The sequence below is a fragment of the Psittacula echo genome (assembly GCF_963264785.1).
Source record: "Psittacula echo genome assembly, chromosome: 24".
NCBI classification, from domain to species: Eukaryota; Metazoa; Chordata; class Aves; order Psittaciformes; family Psittacidae; genus Psittacula; species Psittacula echo.
The window spans coordinates 3,395,919-3,414,339 of record NC_137759.1 but is presented as its reverse complement, the minus strand read 5'-3'; the positions used below and the strand labels follow the sequence as shown (position 1 = coordinate 3,414,339).

General features: G+C 49.8%; 2 protein-coding genes across 8 annotated transcripts; both read right to left on the bottom strand.

Moving 5' to 3' along the window:
* Window positions 1-215: 215 nt before the first annotated feature.
* On the bottom strand, window positions 216-7,324 carry RAB8A (RAB8A, member RAS oncogene family). 5 transcript variants are annotated; one of them, XM_080633788.1, is made up of 8 exons: window positions 7,191-7,324; window positions 6,937-6,997; window positions 6,671-6,731; window positions 6,324-6,401; window positions 5,877-5,966; window positions 5,226-5,291; window positions 4,711-4,761; window positions 216-4,301 (listed from the first exon to the last, which is right to left on the bottom strand). In XM_080633788.1, the coding sequence occupies exons 1-8, from the start codon at window positions 7,312-7,314 to the stop codon at window positions 4,209-4,211; spliced, it is 624 nt and encodes a 207-aa protein (XP_080489914.1). In that variant the 5' UTR covers window positions 7,315-7,324; the 3' UTR covers window positions 216-4,208. The 5 variants fall into 5 exon arrangements, 3 of the variants coding, with proteins under 3 accessions (XP_080489914.1, XP_080489915.1, XP_080489913.1); XM_080633789.1 differs by lacking the exon at window positions 4,711-4,761; XR_013958442.1 differs by having other exon boundaries at window positions 4,269-4,301; window positions 5,226-5,966.
* Window positions 7,325-7,532: 208 nt separating this feature from the next.
* TPM4 (tropomyosin 4) lies at window positions 7,533-16,612 on the bottom strand (the record flags this gene model as incomplete). Of its 3 annotated transcripts, none has more annotated exons than XM_080634088.1 (9): window positions 7,533-7,996; window positions 9,166-9,235; window positions 9,315-9,377; window positions 9,898-9,973; window positions 10,190-10,260; window positions 10,572-10,689; window positions 10,966-11,099; window positions 13,896-14,021; window positions 16,499-16,612. In XM_080634088.1, the coding sequence occupies 9 exons, from the start codon at window positions 16,610-16,612 to the stop codon at window positions 7,914-7,916; spliced, it is 855 nt and encodes a 284-aa protein (XP_080490214.1). The 3 variants fall into 3 exon arrangements, with proteins under 3 accessions (XP_080490214.1, XP_080490216.1, XP_080490215.1); XM_080634089.1 differs by lacking the exon at window positions 7,533-7,996 and adding an exon at window positions 8,570-8,652; XM_080634090.1 differs by lacking the exons at window positions 13,896-14,021; window positions 16,499-16,612 and adding an exon at window positions 13,033-13,164.
* Between the last annotated feature and the right edge of the window lie 1,809 nt (window positions 16,613-18,421).

Genomic DNA, 18,421 nt, shown 5'->3' with positions numbered 1-18,421 from the left:
CCACCAGGTAATAAAGGAACTTGTACCAATCTATACACAGAAGAGTTTTCAACTTCCAAATTTACAATGAAAAGTGAACATATTTCCAAGGACAAGAAAGCCTCCCCTGGGTTGCTGCCCCCCTTTTCTATGCCTATAAATATCCTATTTTCCACACAAGAACCTGCATGTGTGAGTGATGAACGGGACTGAAACTCAGTTGGTAAAATTCTCTTTTCATAAAGAAGTTTATTTATGCAGTGCTCAGGGTCCTGTACAACAGAGTAAAAACATACGTACTGTAATAAACAACAGGTTTGGTTTTCATACAAACATGGAAATCAAGGAGAAGTGTTTCAGAAAGCAGTTGCCATGTGGGAAGGGTGGCAGCCAAAAGTGGGCATTCTAAAAAACACAATTTACAGTTGTTTTACAAAATTCTGGGATGCATGAAGTTCCCTTCAAAGCAAAGTCCTAAGTCCCAACTCACGCCCAACGTAGAGCATCTGATTCCTGCAGAAGGGCTGGAGAGCCCGGCCCAAAAAACTTGCATTGACTACAGAAACAAGATCTCCAACGATCACTGGAAGAGATGGGTCCAAGAATAAGGCAGCCTGAAATAATCAGACTGCACGTTACCATCAACGTTCAATTGAACAGCTCCTCAGTTAATCTAGAAATGAAGACAGAAGTTAGACTCATTCCTTCCCAACCCCTCTGAGCTTCTGGTTCTAATGGAGACGGTCCTCCACGCAGCTGTTTGCTCATTCACCAGCACAGACACCAGCCAGTTCAAGTCCAAGAGAACAAGAAATCATGGTAGATTTTGAGCATGATCATCAAGCCAAAGACACCACCACTACAATCATCATCCCCTAACAATTGTCAGTGAGATGAGCAGCATTTCACATGAAAGGAGACACCAAATAAGTTTCAGCAGCAGTAAAGAGACTTACAATAATCCATAGGATTTATAAACCTGAGGCTAAAAGTCTGATGCTGGCATAAGGCTCTGATGTCAAGGAACATGAGGTGTGCCCACCGGTATAGGACCAAGATAACATTAGGGTTAAAATGGCAGTGTTCAGACTGCAGTTCCCCTACTTATTGACAGACGAGCTCCTGACAGGCCCACAGCCAAAGGGGGTGAAGACTATCTGAAATATTGCAACCAGCCTCAAAAATAAGGTCAGTCACAGAATTCTGTGATACTCATTAAAGTAAGGGAGCTTGAGAACATGCTCAAAAATGGGCTTGTTTTTCTACAAACCAAGTGTTGCTCCATTACCTGAAATTTTAATGGCATTTAGACACTGAGAATGTGTAGGAAGCAGAGTTAGTTTTTTTCAGATCCACTTAAATTCCTCAGTTATACAAATTGAACAAGTTTTCTTCCTTAAAGAAAGCTCAGCTACAAACACGTTACTGGAGGTATTTACACAGTACCTCGTTCCATCCTTGTGTCTTCCAGAACATTCATACTTAAAAACCACAGTAATTTAATTACGTGATGGAAACACCAACTACAGATTGTCCTTCTCCAAGATTTGATGTCCGCGTTCAGGAACATGCAGTCAAGTGTACGTACAACTGCAGTGTCTTCAACCTTTTACTGTCTTACATTTGCATTTTATGTTTCATATTGCTTGCTCTGATTTAATATTGGTGTAGAGTCTGTAGACCCCAGAAGTACAGTGATGACCGTAATCACAGTAACTATGAAACTTCCTGAGTTTGGGCAAAATGTAGTTGTTCATGGAGTAAACCAAATCATGTCATAAAAGGAAAGCATGCTATAAATTAGGTACATAAACATGTGCAACAACCAGCACAGGCTGAAACAAAAGGTATTCACATACAGAATTCATTCTGAATGAAAACAGTAACTTCAGATTTAGAAAATGAGGAGTGAAAAACACAATCCCATCCTTCAAGTTTTATCCACTTGGAAATGAACATAGTTTGCTTTCTCACTGCAAGACGAGTAATCAGTTTAGATACTGCCACCAGGCAGCATCATGGTGGACAGCCCATGGTATCAAGTTAGACCCACCACTTGTTTTTCCAGTCCCTTTGAAAAAGTCTGGCTGCAGCATCTGGCTCTGCTGAAGTAGAAGGATGGATGTGAGACAATCCACATTTACTACCAAGCCAGAAACAAATCATTGAACAGATGAGTTTTGTGCAGGAAAACAACATTCAGCCCATGCCTTAATGACCTCCCCACCTCTGCCTCAGCCATTTCTTGAAGCACGCATAAAGTCTTTCTTTAAAAGCATCCTCATCTCAAGATCAAAGTGTTGCTTGCCCAATCTATAGCTCTGCATTAACGATGCTTTGAAGCACGCACTGACTAGAAGGCTCTTCAGTAGCTTAAAGTGATTTATCCTACAGATACACCAGCGTGTACATCCCCGTATGGTGTATGGTCACCAAGTCCTCACGCTAAAAAGCCACAAGTAAGCAAAAAAAGAAACCCAAAATCATAAAGTTCTGGCTAGAGGGAAGCTCTATGTATGATTTTAATCATGAACAGAGCTCACTGTAATCTGCTCTTTAAACATAAAATAACAAAAGGCTGGTAGCACAGAAAATGCATTTTTATAAAGCAGTAACTTCTGCAGGAAAACTTCCTTTTCTATTCTAGAAGAACAGACAATGCTCCTGTTGAGCCCAGCTGCATGCTGCAGACTCCTAGTTTCAGCCTGAATCTGACAGACCATTAACTATAGCAATATGCAGGAGTGCTCCTTCTAGGCCAGGCTGTAATACCACAAGCTTGAAGAAAACAAAACTGGTGAGTAAATTCATTAACTTTAAAATCAGCTTTAATTTTACCCTTGAAGTGCAGTTGTCAATGTAAACAAAGCATGTTAACAATTCCAGTGAGTTGCAGGACACAGCTGGTATGGTTGTGTCAATTCAATACACCATAACTGCAATCACTCCACAGCAGACTTTGAAGGAGATGGCTCTTCCTGGCTCCTTCTGTCAGCCTAATGAAGTCAGGCTTACAGCCTCTGAACTGACAGTAATAAGCTATGGAGGAGCTTTACTAGGCTGTTACATTTTACACATTGGAATGTACTAGACTGTGTATATCAGAATAAATACATAGACTATTTCCACTGAGGACTAACACTGTCTGCACTGCTGCTCACCAGTGACAGCATTGCTGCTGCCTGAAATCCGGGTCAGCAGCAAGGCAAATCTCAGCTTCACAAAGTTGGTTTGCAGAAAGTGTTTGTATGTGCAACATTCCTTTGCGCATGTGAGCAAAGTGCGCGTGAGGCCACACCACTGGAAGCAGTGCAATACATGGTCTTGTCACGATATAAACTGAGCTATTAGGTCACGACAGATCTGGAGTTGCTCTCAAGTGGAGAAGGAAAAGCTGGAATGCTTGAGTGAGTGTCCCCTGCCTGAACCAAGGCCTGTTTCTCTAAGAACAGACCACAGACCATTCGCACAGGACTCGCTGTAGCCATCATCTCCTCTGAAACACGTCTGGAGTACTTAATTAAGCACAGTCACATCTAACAAGGAGAACATAATTCCTGCTGGGAAGGAACCATTCCATTTACAGCACACTTTGGTTTCTTAAAAAAATAAGAGATTCTTTTAAGGAGGATTACTTTTGAACTTCAAATGTACTCGTGGATTGTCCACAGTGACACAACTGTAACAGGCAGATAAAGGGGTTTTCTCCATAGCAGCCAAGAGGTGGAGATGCAGAAAGCTTCCTTCTACCTTCCAAGAAGGTACAAGCCTCTACTGCTCACAGCAGCACAATTCTTTGTTGTTTTGAAGCAACTGTCCTATATGCACCTCTAGATGTGGCTACACACACGTCTCACCTACACACACCTGTACTTCACCAGTACTGGCATTCCCATGTCTTGTTTTGATCATAACTTCATCTCTCCACGTTGGATATATCACGGGTACAAACCAGAAGGTTGAAGCCTGCCAGCAAAGGTGCTGTATCACAGGTTCCAGCTGCTCTGCACTGCCTCTGCTAGACAACATGCCCCGGGGCAATCTGACAGACATAAGCTTGTTTCATCTCCAAACTTGAAGAGTCAATTCCTAAAAGAACCAATTTCTTACTCGTACGGTCACGACGTGATGGGGTTGAGAATGCAAAGTCCACACAGCCAGAGGAAAGCTCGCTCGGAACAGGCAGAGTCCAGCCCAGGGAGCAGCCGCTCAGGTTAAGGCCGTGTCCCTCACAGAAGAACACATCGGAAAAAGCTGCTTTTCTTTTGCTGGTCCGGGGTGATTTTGACGCCCTGGTTGCTGCCCTGGGGGCTGTTGCCTTCCTGGAGACACAAAGAGTATTTTGTTACTTATCTAGCAGAGAACTGCAACCGCTGCCTTCAGCTCTAACACCCGCGGCACCCATTCTCCTGCTCTCCATGGGCTCAGAGGCAGCCAGGATAAAAAGCCCCCAGTGAATGCTCAAACACATAGGAATCCACAGCAAGACCCAAACCTACACCCCTCCCTTTCAAGAAAACAGAGAACCTCACCCATTGCACCCACCTCCTGCACTGCACAGACAGTTAGTTGAAAGCCAAGGTCAGAGCCTGCCTTGGCAAAACTAAGTTAATTCCTCTGACATTTGGTGCACTCCCCATGTAAAACACCACAAAATATTTCCTACGCACTCTTTGGCTTTGGGGTTGTTTCCCACTGAACTACAATGTGGATGAAATAAAAGTCACTCACCAACTTCTTGTCCATTTTCGCTTTGATATCTCTTGCCAGAGTGAAAAATGCCTGCAGCGAGCGCAACAGTTGGGTGTTACATGGTGAATAAGATGTACTCAGGAACACTTTTGCTTAGCAGTGAGCTGCCTTCCCCAGTTCCTATGTACGCTGAGCTCCTGAAAAGCCAAGTTCTCAGCTTTTCCCCCCTCCTCTGTGTTTTTAATGCTCCTTTTCCAACTCCAAACCTCCCTTCTGAGCCCAAAACCCTGCACAGGCCACACCTGCAGGCCCAGCTTTATGGAGCAGGAAAGCGTTGCCCTTTATCAGTCACAGCAGTGATGCAAAGACACGAGCCAAGGTTCTCACTTTGCTCTCAGCCCCCTGTGGCACGTCCCATATTAAACAAATGAGCACAACGCTGGGCAGCCAAGGCCTTCACAGGACATTTCATAGCCCCACACAGCACCAAGTGCTCCCACCCCCTGTCTGCACAAGCCAATGAGTCCTGCAAGGGGGGGGGTCCCGGTACTCACGTTCTCTATGTTTATATTTGCCTTTGCACTGGTCTCCATGAACTTAATCCCGAAGCTGGCAGCGAGCTGCACGCAAACAGGTTGCAGGTGAGATGAGGAACAGCTCCAACCCCTCCCCAGCGTGATTCTTGGGAACGGGGGGATTTACTCAGGCAGAACAAGCTGCAAATATTGGGAAGTGAATCTCATTCCCGATAGCATCGGTTCCACCGGCTCTGCTCGGCTGCTTTACACTCTGCACACACTCCTTTGTATTTGCTCTCGCATGGACACCGTGTCAGCCCTGTAGCATCTGCAGCGTGCAAATGGACCATCTCTACCTCAATTAAGCAGCACCTGATGCCGCAAAGACAACCCTGCCTCCTCATCTCAGTAGCTTTCAGCCAAGGAGAGGCATTTCCTCAAGGCCCAACTCCAGCAAACCTTTCCTTCCTTTCTCTCAGGAAACCTCCAGGCCGTTGCTTGGCATGTGGCGAGCACAGAACGGACACAAACCCTTCCCACAGACCCAGCTTTTACCAGAGCAGGACAAGGCGCTGCAACTACAGCTTGGGGAACGCTTGACAGCTCCACCTGGAAACATCGCCCCAGGACCGACACCGACGGCTGCTTCCAGCCCGCGTTGCGAGGCGGTGACGCTACAGCACTCACCTTCTCCCCTTGCTCCCTGGACACTTGTCTTTTGTCATTGGCATCGCATTTGTTCCCCAGGATCATCTTCTCGACATCGGGAGAGGCGTGCTGAGACACAAACACACCACAGGCTTTGCCCTGGGAGCCCACGCACACACCGAGGCCCTAACATGCAGATGCTGGTGCTCAGCAGGCTTCCCACAGCCCATGTCCCAGTGGGTGTCCTGCATCACAACCGCTCCCAGACCACTTGCAGCAGCAGGAACACATCACCCCTCAGGTCCCCTCGTCCACCCCTCAGTTACTGCTCACCACGACATTCCAGGATCACTATCACTGATCTTACTCCATTTGGTTCCCTTCAAATTCAAAAGAAGCTCAACGCATCTGAAGCAATGAAGCTCCAGCTACTTTGAGAGGCAGAAACACCACCTTTAACATTCAGTGAGGAAACATAGAAATTACCTCTTCAATATTCCTGACCCAGTTCCGAATGTTCTCAAACGATTTCTCATTGGTGATGTCGTAGACTAACATAATGCCCTAAAGATTAAAAGGAGGCAGCTTCAGCGGGTGTTACTTGAAACAGGAGCTAAAGTTCTCCTTTCACAGCACAAAGGAGCCACCGAACAACAGCGACTTTGGCAACCCTTGGGTCACGGTTCCGCATAACACAACCACGGCTGCTTGGCCACAGAAGGTGCCCGGGACACGTGCTCATGGAGGGACCCTGCCCCAGCACAGGGGTAAATACAGAGCCAGGCACCGCGTACGCGCCCCGCGGTGAACCCGCCCCGTCCGCCCGCTCCTACCATGGCTCCCCGGTAGTAGGCGGTTGTGATGGTTCGAAATCGCTCCTGCCCGGCGGTGTCCCTGCACCAGAGAGAACACGGGGGTCACACAAACCACCAGCACACACCGGCTACAGCCACCAAACGTCGGAGGCATTGGAACTTGAAGCAGTCACTGGGGGCACTGGAGCTGTCTTTTGGGTTCTAAGAGCTCCCAAAGCGCCAAAGAGCAACCAAAACTTCCCAGGAGCGTGGCCCCCGCGCCCCACAGCGGGCACGGCTCTTACCATATCTGCAGCTTAATCCTCTTGCCGTCCAGCTCTATGGTTCTGATTTTAAAGTCAATGCCTGCAAAGAGAAGCCACCAAGTCACGGCCGCGCTTCCCGCCCGGTCCCGGAAGAGCCCCGGGGGCCGAGCGCCCTTCCCCGCCGCTACCCGGCGGAGCAAATCGGTAACGGCCTCACGGAGCGAGGGCGGCCGGGCCGGGGCGGCGCAGCCCGCACCGACAGCGCCGAGCGCCGCGGGCCGGCGGGCGCTCACCGATGGTGGAGATGAAGGTGGCGTTGAAGGCGTCCTCGGAGAAGCGGAAGAGCGCGCAGGTCTTGCCCACGCCCGAGTCGCCGATGAGCAGCAGCTTGAAGAGGTAATCGTACGTCTTCGCCATGTTCGCGGGCCCCGCCCCCCGCCTCCTCATTGGCTGAGCCCGGTATACGTCATCGCCGACTCCGACGGGAAGAGCCCGGCGCCGCCGCTGCGGGCGGAAGACGCGCATAGGGCTGGGCGGGGCGATGGCGTCACGCCTCGGCGTGACGTGTTGAGTCGTGACGTCACCCGACCGGAAACGCTACAAAGACGCCCCGAGGACACGTTGGTAACTGTGAGAAACGGTTTAATATGAAACGTCGGTGAGAGGCTCGCGGCGGGGGCGACGCTACTGCACGGGGACAGCTTCTACCAGGGCTGTATAGAAACGACCGATGGACCGGGAGCGAGAGCTGCGGCCACGCTGGTGCAGACCGGCACAGAGGGGACCAGGCGGGTGCGCGGCCCCGGGTGCGGCTCATGCTCTCCTGCACACTGCAGGCGCGGTGGCAGCCTCTGCCCCAAGATGAGCCCAGGCTGGCTCCTGGGGCACAGCAGCACCGAGGCCTCGTGTGCAGCTGCACTGTCCATAACTTATTGGTTCTGGCAGGGTGCGGGGGACGATGCGGGAGATGCGGGTGGAGGGGGCAGTGCCTGGCGGCGCGGGCGTCCGGCACTGTTTCATATACAGTTCAGCTCGTTGAGTGTCTGGTCCAGTGTCTGGTGCAAGCCCAGGTTCTCCTCTTTGGCTTGGGCAAGTTTTTCTAGGAAGAAAGAAAAACCAAGACTTAAACCACGTTATTTTCTCTTTAAAGAACCCTGTGATTACTTACCTTCACCTCTGGGACACCGCTGTAACTGCCTTCATAAAATTCACCCATTTCTTTGGCAACTGCTCTGTGAGGCTTTTGTACACATTTTACATGTCATGTACCATAATTAACATGTCATTTACATCCTTCATGGTTTTTGCTGTCCCAGAGGTGTTTAACCCAGCAGATGGAACACTGCCAGCGCACACTGGAGATGCTCAGAGCCTTCCGCTGCTAAGCGTGTCCTTAGAACACTGATCCAACATGACCCCAAGCGTGGGGTCCTGCCCCGGCACCACCTGTGCGTCCTGGTGCCACGGTCAGTGGGACCGCTGTGGGGTGTAGGAGAGTTCTAGAGAAGCAAAGCCCAAAGCGGAGAGGTCGAGGTATCTCGGTTTTATTGAGCTCGGTTCTTACAGAGGAGGCGGAGGGGGCGCCTGTGGTGGCTGCACAGAAGGGACAGGTTTTACAGGCAAGGAAAGCGTGAAAGATGCGGAGGGCAGAGCGGCCCGGCCCGGGTGAAGGTCACAGAGAAGTCATGTCGTTGAGAGCATGGTCAAGCTCCTCGCTGATGGCTTTGTACTTCAGCTTCTGAGCGTAGAGCTCGTCTATCGGCCCCAGGGCAGGAGGCAGGTTGCAGCAAGAGAGGTGGAAAAACAGTCCAGAGAAGAGGCGGACAGCGGGAGATGTGCAGCAAGGAAGGCGAGGCAGCAGAAGGAAGCAGTTGGGGAGGGAAACAAGAGAAGGAAAGATGCAGAGTTGAGCACCAGTATGGAACAGGAAACCCCCCAGCTACAGGGCAGGAGCTTCCCCTACGCTCCCCTTCTTTAACCTTAAAATAATCATTTTTCACTTATGGAATGCAGCAGGTTGTGATCTGGTTACACCAGAAGGGCCCGGGAGCCCTCAGATCTGAGATGGCCAAACCTGGGTCAGTGTTACCAGCTTCTCAAAAGAGAACCTCCACCAGGAGAACTCCCTCTGCCTACAGGCACTGATGGACATCGGACACCCGATGCGTTCCACTGTCCTTGCCCAACACAATCCACCACCCGCTCCCAGGATTTTGTTTTCTGATTGGAAACTGCCTACTTTTAAAGGAAACTCCAGTGATTTCGTACCTTCCAGGTCATCAATCGACTTCTCCAGTTTGGCAACAGTTCTCTCTGCAAATTCAGCACGAGTTTCAGCCTAGAAAAAATGAAATCAAGTAACTGGATGCTGTTAAAAGCACGGTGCCAAAATGCAGTTTGAGGCTGCACAAACTTACTTCTTTAAGCTTGTCAGAGAGAATCTTGATTTCTTCTTCATATTTATCTTCTTTTTCCGAGTACTGTGAAAACAATAAACACTCTTTAAGGGAAGCTGCAGCAACAATAACACGTTTATGAAGCCCCGACCTATTTATAACCACTTTTCCTTTTCCACAAGCTGCAAATGTCCCTTTCACGCTTCCCTCTTCCTCCCAGAGACATTGCAGACTCCGGTTCATAAACCCCCCATTGTGAGAAGGGGGATGTCTGTGTTCCTTCGTTATCGTCTTGTCCTTTAACAGGCACATGTGCCCATGCAGAGCAGAAAGAAGTGAACAGGTGAGAGCATGAAGCCTTCCAGAGCCTGATTATCGAAATCAAGTGTTATGAAGATAGCAAAACCCCCCAGAAGAGCAAGATCAGGAACTTGAGAGCAGCCGGAGGGTGTGGGAAAGGACATGCAGGTGCTGGCTCAAAGTTGTGTCGCAGAGAATCACCCAACGACTGCTCTGGGTTTGGGCAGCGCAGCCCTTCACCATCCCTCTATTTTATGTACAAGCTCCGACTCTGCCCCTGTCCCTTCGTTTAGTGACGACCCACCTTTTCAGATTGAGCTTCCAAAGACTTCAGGTTGTTGGTGACATTCTTTAACTCCTCTTCAAGGTCACTACATTTACTACAGGAAAAAAAGAAGACAAAATTACTATTGTCCCTGTTACGACTTCACATACAAGAGAGGGAGTCATTGTAATCAATCTGAATGGAGAAAACTGGGTACACAAGGTACAAAACAGCTTTTCTAGCCACACGACACACCTGCCTACCAAGAACAGGCTTTCCTATTGAAATACACCGTGCTCTAAACTGCTTCCATGTAGCTGAAGTTACTCACACTTCAGACACCTCTGCACGCTCTTCAGCTCTTTCCAGTTCACCCTCCAAAATAACCAGTTTACGGGCAACCTGTGGAGAGAAAACGACCATTCTGGAGCCAGGCTGGAATTTCTTAGGTGTTTCTCTCACAGCACCATGCTCGTGCTTTCCTTCTGACTGAAGAAATCAGGTTAACACCGACACGCACAGCCAGGGCAGCCTTTTTCCCAAAGAAGCTACATTTTTGTGGCATTTTTAGTATTAAACATCTAAGATGCTCCCTTTTGGGCACGTTCCCAAGCTGAACGCAGTGAGGAGTGTACAAGGAGTGAGTAACACGAAGAGTAACGAAGCTGTTCCTCGTCCTCCCGTGTGTTTAATCCTTCCCTCAGCCCTTTTACCTCTTCGTATTTGCGGTCAGCCTCTTCGGCGATGTGCTTGGCCTCCTTCAGCTGCATTTCCTGGATTTCCATTTTCTCTTCATCTTTCATTGCTCTGTTCTCAATAACCTTCATTCCTCTGCAGAAGTCAAAGCAAGGGTAGTTAATGTAGAAGCATTTAAGCCCTCTTATTTCAAAGGTCCTAAGGTAGAATTCAATATTTAGAACCAAAATATCCTGTTCTGCCCACACCACCCCATTCCTCAAGGTTAACAGAATCACTTGTTCAAGCTTATAGGAAAGTTCTGAGTCTCTGACCTGCCATCCACAATTAGCACATGCAGGTACTAAATGATACAGGAGTATTTGATTCATATTGTTCTGCTTTACAAGAAAGAAGAAGGAGGGACCATACCGCTCGCTCTCATCCGCTGCCTTCTCGGCCTCCTCCAGTTTCTGCAAGGCTGTGGCCAGCCGCTCCTGGGCACGATCCAGCTCCTCTTCCACGAGCTGGATACGCCTGTTCAGAGCCGCCACCTCCCCTTCAGCCTGTTGGGAATACAACCATCAGACCCAGGTCATGGACAAGCCACTCTCATGCTCTGACAGATGTTCTCAATTCATGTTCCCTTCAACCTGTGCAGGCTTCTCCTGGGCACACAGAGGAAACTTTCTGTTTCCCAGGGCTGCTTTTTGTTTGCTTAAACAAAGGCATCTCAGGAATTTCAAGGTAGGAAGTAGGTGCTGCTCCTTTCTTTCCTAATGGTACTTATCATTCCTGCCCTACAACAAAGGACTTGACACCATGGAGAAGTATTTTCAAATCCAGGTGCTGCATCTACCCCATTGGATTCCAGAGTTAAAACCTGAACTGTTTCCATCATGGACTACGCCAAGAACCTCACAGCAGATTCCTCTGCCCTTGGCTAAAGCCATTTCATTCTCTTTATGTGCTCGGCTGGGCAGATGCCGTTGGCCGCAGTGTGGGGGAGACCCTCAGCTTTGTAACATAAATAGGGCAAAAATGAGATGTGTTCTTAAAATAAGTTCACTTCCCCTTTTCACTGCTTCCTGTAGTAGTTAACAGATTAAGCAGAAAGCTGTTCTTAATAAGAAGATGTTTGTATGTTATCGAATAAACTGCAGACTAATTGGAGACACTATTAATGTTTAAAAAATAGACTAGATAAGAGATGGAGGCTGCTGGGAGAGCTGCTCACACGGAGCCAACACCAACAACTCAGTGTCTCTAAAAACATGGTGGTTATTACTACACTGCTCCTTTAAATGCTTGTTCTTTGAAGGAAATCAAGCCCCACTTTAATAACCACCAACTTTGTGCACTGACATTGTCCCCAGTCTGGGCATGACTGCCATAGATACAATTAGCTTTTAATTATGATCTTTTAAACACTTTTTGGGCTACAGATCCTGGAAGGGTCCTTGTTTGATGCGTTATGTTGAACACTTGGAACAATAACTTGACTGGTCCCCCACCGCTGCTCCTAAGCTGGAGGAAGTGGTTTCCATTTGCAGCTGCACCATCTTGGAAAGGATTTCAGTGACTGATCCAAATGGAAGCTGACCCAGGATTCCTGTAGTCATCAATTACCCAGCGTTTCATTTGCTTTCTACCCAGGGCTGTGTGTTTAACTTTCTCGATTTACACACAAAGCATCCATCATGGGGAAAACTGGCAGCTGCTCCGGGGCTGCCTGCAGCTCCTTCCACTAGCCGGGCCACTTTTAAGACGGTTTAATTAAGCAAGATTCCAAAGCTGTGGAGACGGGTCACTGGGAAGCTGGAGTTCTGGCTCCACCTCTCCCAGCAGCAGCCCGCAGTCCTTATACGGTAAAACTAACTCGCTGACATGCGATAAAATAGCAGGAAGATGCCGGGAAGGCTGATCACACACAAATCTAAGTGAAACCAGCTGTCCGGCCCCGGGAGAGCCGCTCACTAGCGGAGAGTTCTCACTGCTCTGTGAACACCAGGAGGGAAAGTTATTTCTCAGCAGTTCGGACATTTCCCAGCTGTGCTGGAGCCAGCGGTGCGGCGCCGAGAGGCGGGAACTCCCCGCTCGTTGTCATGCAGCGCTTTTTCCTAATTAAACAGCCATTTCCTACTAATCTCATCACCGCTCCCCGATGCCGACCGGTGCTCGCAACGCCTTTTCCGAAAGAAAACAGCCCCAAAGCGCGACAAGCGGCGGGGCCGGGACCGAACCGCCGCCGTACCCCGCGCCCCCGGGGGTCGGAGCGGGCGAGGCGTGGCGACAGCGCGGCGGGTTCCGCGGGGAGTTTGCGGAGCAGCGAGAAGGGCAGCCGAGGAGTGGAGGCAAGCGGCAGCCGAGCCGCGCTCCCGGAGCGGGAGAGAGCCAGGCACGCCCCAGCGAGAGAGAGCCAGAGACAGGAAGGAAGGAGCAGGGCAGCCCGGGAGAGAGCGACCGAGAGAGGCGAGCAGGCAGCCCGGGCGGTCTCACTTTCTCCCGCAGGTCCCGTTCCAGGTCCAGCTCCCGCTGGAGGACCTGGGCGCGATCCTCCGCCTCATCCGCCTGTTGCTGCAGGCACTGGATCTTCCTCTTCACCGCTTCCAGGGAGCTCGGCGCGGCCATGGGCGCGGCGCTGGCGGCGGGCAGGGCGCGGAGGTGCTGCACGTGGCGGCGCGCGGCCCCGCGCCTTTCAATGGGCCGATGACGTCACGCCGCTGGAGGTGGGGGTGGTGACGTAGCACTGAGGAGTCTGCGCAAGCAGCGCCGGGACGGTCGCGCCCGCGGCCGCCCCGCCCGTTACCCGCTCCCTCGCCCCCCATCCCGCGGGGCTCCCGGGCCGTCCCCCCCCCTCGGCGGTGGGGTTCAGCCGGGGGGGCCCCGCGCAGGCCCGGCGCAGCCAGACCTGCCCGTGGTGCCGGCAGAACGCACCGCTGCGCGGCCCGGCCTGCCTCGCCAGCCTGCGACGTGGCCGAAGCCAAAGCGCATCCTCAACGCCCCAGCGTGTCCCTGCTTCTGCCCCAGCTCCCCTGGAAGATCACCGTCTGTTTCCTTAGTCTTTCCTAATGAATTGCCACCCATGACACCTTTCCCCCCCGCCCCCGGCCCCATTCAGACACCCCTGAGGGTGCAGTGCTACAAGCTCCTCTTTGGGTACCCAGCCAACCCCCGGTGCAGAACAGCCAGCCCCAGCTCATTTTGGCCCTGGGGACAGGGGACTGATGTACCTGCAATGTACCACTGCCTTCCCTATCCCCTGAGCAACGTCCCGTGATATAAAGATTACAATCACTACTACGTATGTAGTGCAAGCTACACAGTGTAGCTCCAGGCAAATACTAGCTTTAGGTACGTACATCCGTGGCCTTCTTCTCAGCCTGCTCTAGTTTTTCCTGGGCATCTTTGAGCGCCTCGGAGTACTTATCCAGCTCATCTTCAGTTCCTTTCAGCTTCTTCTGCAGAGCCATCAGCTCATCCTCTACCTTTCAAGAAAGAAAAACCCCAAAACACAACGAAGTGACCATTCTGATCCATTAACAATTCCAGTTTAGTATGGTTAAACCCTCCCTTTACTACCAGTTTTAACCTAACATAACATACAAAGAGTCACAAAAGACTAGATCAAAGTTGTGCTGGGGCAAATAGTTTGAGGAGGACCAGTAGCAGTTGCCAGGGAAGAATCACTGGAAATACACTATCCTTGGAGCAGCAGTCCCTCCCATAGCACATACGGGATCTGATTTAATACATAACTCGGTATAAGCCCCTTTTCACCTCATTTCTGTTTTGGACTCAACACCCTGCACCAGTTAGTTTTACAGCATAACTGTAAAGGTTTTAAAATGAAATCCTTGTGTTTGTCCTAACACTACCTGATGGTTTATTAGGAAATTCCTGTATAGCTAGTGGCCATTCCCTAATCATCGTTTCATGTTGTTCAGGACACTTCAAGCCCAATGGGATGCTCTGGAAGCAGGGAGGAGCAGACCCTACTGTAAGTGGGAGGTGGGGCTTGGTGACCTCGGAGGTCCCTTCCAGCCTCAATTATTCCCTGACTAACTGGGGCCCAACAAGGTATGCCCCATCCTCCTGCGAACTCCAGCTTTTTCCTCCATACCATATAAATCCAGGCAGTACAACACTAGAATGGAACTATTTATAACCTGCCAGGAGACTGTTTAATGACAAACTGTCTCCTGCTCCCTGAAGAATTTACATTATCAGGAGGCTTGCTGCTGATAAGGGTGTGCCTGCAAACCCATCTGCTCCATCGTTTCATTTGCAATACAAACCACTTCAGTCTGGAGAGAAACCCATTTAACCATTTAGCTCTGCTTTCACATAAATGTAGTCTATCAAAATAGTTCACTCAAAATAGTTTGTGTTTGAGTGCACTGCCTGTTTTCATTCTAGCTTCAAGGATAGCTTGAATGACATTTTTGGTAGCGTGCTATTCTTGAATGTTGTGATGTTGCTATACTTTTACTCAGAGTAACCAGACGGTGTGAGAGAACTGCCTGTGCTTGCTTGGATGCTTTAACAGCGGGACAGTGAGCAGGATGAAGGAGGTGATGCTGCCTTTGTGCATGCCATTAAAATCACCACTCAAGTACTGTGCCCACAGAGGGAAAAAAGGAAAGCTGAAACATTTGAGACAACTCAGAAAAGAGGGGTAGGATCAAAGATTGATTTTTCTCTTTCAGCTCTTCATTGTGAATTATCCTCATAGAGATACTTGAAAAGTCCCACAAGTGTGTCATTTATCACTCTGTAGGAAATCACCTTTGAGAACTAAATGTAAAGGAAGGCTAAGCATTCAATCACCATTAACCGCTCTGAAGAACAGTCTGCTGTGGCTGTTACTGAGTGCAGGAAGATTAGTGGGTGGAACAGAGGCCCAACAGAAACAGCATCTGATCAGCACCTCTGAAGCTAGGGAAGAAATAGGGACTATGTACGTGGGGTGACAAGGGTGACAAGTGTGCAGCTTGCAGCAGCTTACTGTAGAGACAGGGAGGAGACAAGTAGCTTTCCTTATGTTGGGGGTAGAGGGTAAGGTCACAGCAGCTGACCCTCTGGAAAGGTTTTTCTGTTGCTTTAGCTGAATGGGTATGGGTTGAAAGTTTAGTTCTATCATCCAGGCTCTCAAACTAAACTTGAACATAAGAAACAGTTGGCCAAATGAATACTACATATTGTAGTAGCCTGGAGGATGTAGTAGAAGCAGCCACATTTAGAGAATGCACAAGGCAAAGACATGGGGATTTTACAAGAAGTCCGGTAAGAAACTTGAATGTAGACAGCTTACATTTCAAGATCGTTCTGAAAATGCTACGGCTCAAATAGGAGGTAGACCCCCAGAATAAAGAACAGGGGTAAGCAGAAGGAGAATGATACCACTAAAATTCAATTAAAAGCTTTTGAGTTAAGACCTTTCTGATTATTCTCAACAACAAATAACACTGTTGAGTCACAGCTGGCACCTCTACGGGGCACTCTGTATACTCAGCTCTAGCCAAGCGAACATCACTAACTCATTCCAAGGAGAGGCTCAATGAATGTTTAGGCACAGCTGCCTCTTCAGGAGGTATTAACACTTGTCCTACAGGTGTTCAAGGTACACAGCTTTGATTTGGAGTAGGTAATGCCTTGTCCACGGCATCACAAGCACAAGAAAATTAAGGCAATTACGTCAGATTCAAGAAAACTCAGACAAAAACCCCTCAGTAATCTGTGGGTAGTGCTAATTTTGCGAAGAATCAGCTGGCTGAAAAGAGACGTTAATACCCAGGCAGGCTGAATGAGCCTGACATCAAAAAGAGGCAAAAGACTTCAAAAGAGGCTTAACAGAAAACCTGACTTCAGATGATGTTGTTTCCTGCATCAGAAAGTTGCAACACCGTCTTGTTAAACTTATTTCCACAGTGCACGCACAACCCGCGGCTTTATTCCTTCTTACCTGTTTGCATTTGTCCTCAGCTGCCTTCTTATCCGTTTCAGCCTGTTCTGCTCTGTCAATGGCATTCTCCTTGTCTAACTTCAACATCTGCATCTTCTTCTTGATCGCTTCCATTCTGGCAGCAGGGTAGGCTTGTATCTGTCACGCAGCTAAAAGAATTCCCAAAAGTAAAGCTCAAGGGGTTTAACAGCTTGGGCAGAGCAAGAAGCTGCACCCAGCCAAGTCACAGGGCAAATGAGCTCAAGTGCTTGTAGAGAGCTTTAAACCCAGAGACCCCTGGACAAACCCCAGATCTACCGGCCTCTCCTCTGCGCTTTCACACACAGCCTTTCTAAGGAATGAGCTGGAACAGGCTCGCTAGAGGAATCTTCACCACTCCATCATCTCCTTATTTGGGTCCTGTTTTCTTAGAGAGAAAACTGTTTCCATTTTTAAGCTTCTGACAGAAGCAAAAGTGTTGACATCTGAACACATGCTTGAAAGAAAGCTTATTAGCACCCCTCCGTGTTTGCAGAGCAATGAAACAGCCCAGGAGATCTATGGGGATGGCCTGGCTTCTGATAATAATGGCATAGGGCTCATGAAGGAAAGGATCTTTTTGGATTACTCCAACATAAATACATGCATTTATGTTCAAAGCATGCCGGCTGTGTTATGAGACAGCAGGATTTGTCCGTGTGCTTTCGTCTTTTCCTGGGAAAATCAGCCCTGCTGTTAAGGAACTAGCTATATCTATAACGGTATCGATACGTAAGAGAGTCAGATTCAGACACCGGGTTCAGGCTCAAAGGCATTCAGTGAGCTTGAGTGCCCGTCTTTGCAATTTCACCACTAAATCCTTAGGACACACAACGATACACCCGAAGTCGCAGCCTGATGAGCACCATCCATTATTCCTTCTGCTGTGCGAAGGAGTCACCTTCTCTCTATCAGGCAACGCAAGAGCAGGCTCTGGGAAGAGCATCAGGAGCAGCTCCACAGAGGACACCAACAAAGGCATCGACGGCCTCGGGACAAGCCCTGGTCGCTTTGCAGTCCTATTGACCACATCCCCATGCCCCTTGCTGCCCTCTCCCATCCCTTCCTATCCTCTTGCTTAGCTTCACAGCCCGATACCTGCTCTGTCCTGACTGCAGCAAGGGCACCTTCACCTCCCAGCGCACAAGGGAAGCTCTTGTTGCCTTTCCTGCCCAGGGACCCGCATGCCCTCGTATTCCCCCACTTCCTTCCCGAATTCAGGCCCCATTAACCACCCCGTCATCCCTTCCTTCCTGATTCTGCTCCTGCTCTGCTCTCCGCAGCCCAAATTCCCTGCACACAGCATGAGGGGGTACCAGAGGCACAAGACCCAAGAACTCCCTTACAGAATCATGGAGCATTTTGGGTTGGAAGGGCCCTTAAAGCCCCTCCAGACACCTTCCAGTAGAGCAGGCTGCTCCAAGCCCTGTCCAACCCGGCCTTGAACAACCTGCACAAACCACCCCCAAAGCACCACCAGCCCTGTCAAAGCACTCCCGAGGCTGCTCAGGCCGCCTTTTGTGGGGGACTTAAAGCGGTCTCGATCCAACATCTAAACAACGCCCACACTCAACCCAAGCTCTCTGCCCCAGCCGCCGCCTGACACAGCGCTTCCCCCCCAAGATGGCTGCCGGGGAGCGCCCCCAGGGGCTGTGTAGTGGCAGCACCAAGATGGCGGCGCGCCCGAGGACTACAGCTCCCAGAAGGCTGTGCGCGATCGCGCCGCGGCTTCTCGCCCGACACCTCCCGTACCTCCATCACTAATTAACGGCAATTAAATACCCCCGGTTCAGCAGCCAGGTCCTCCCTGCCCCCTTTATAAAGCAATGTTCATTGTTTTTAACAGCCGCAGGTTGAGCGTTCTCTGGGAAGCCAGTGCTCGCTCTTCCCGCTCTGGGGGGTGTC

Excerpts from the sequence above, each read along its gene's own strand:
- RAB8A (XM_080633787.1), bottom strand. The coding sequence starts at position 7,314 with ATGGCGAAGACGTACGATTACCTCTTCAAGCTGCTGCTCATCGGCGAC. Across the intron at positions 6,998-7,190 it reads CACCTTCATCTCCACCATCG|GCATTGACTTTAAAATCAGA; the intron begins GTGAGCGCCCGC and ends TTCTCTTTGCAG. Across the intron at positions 6,402-6,670 it reads CCTACTACCGGGGAGCCATG|GGCATTATGTTAGTCTACGA; the intron begins GTAGGAGCGGGC and ends TTTAATCTTTAG.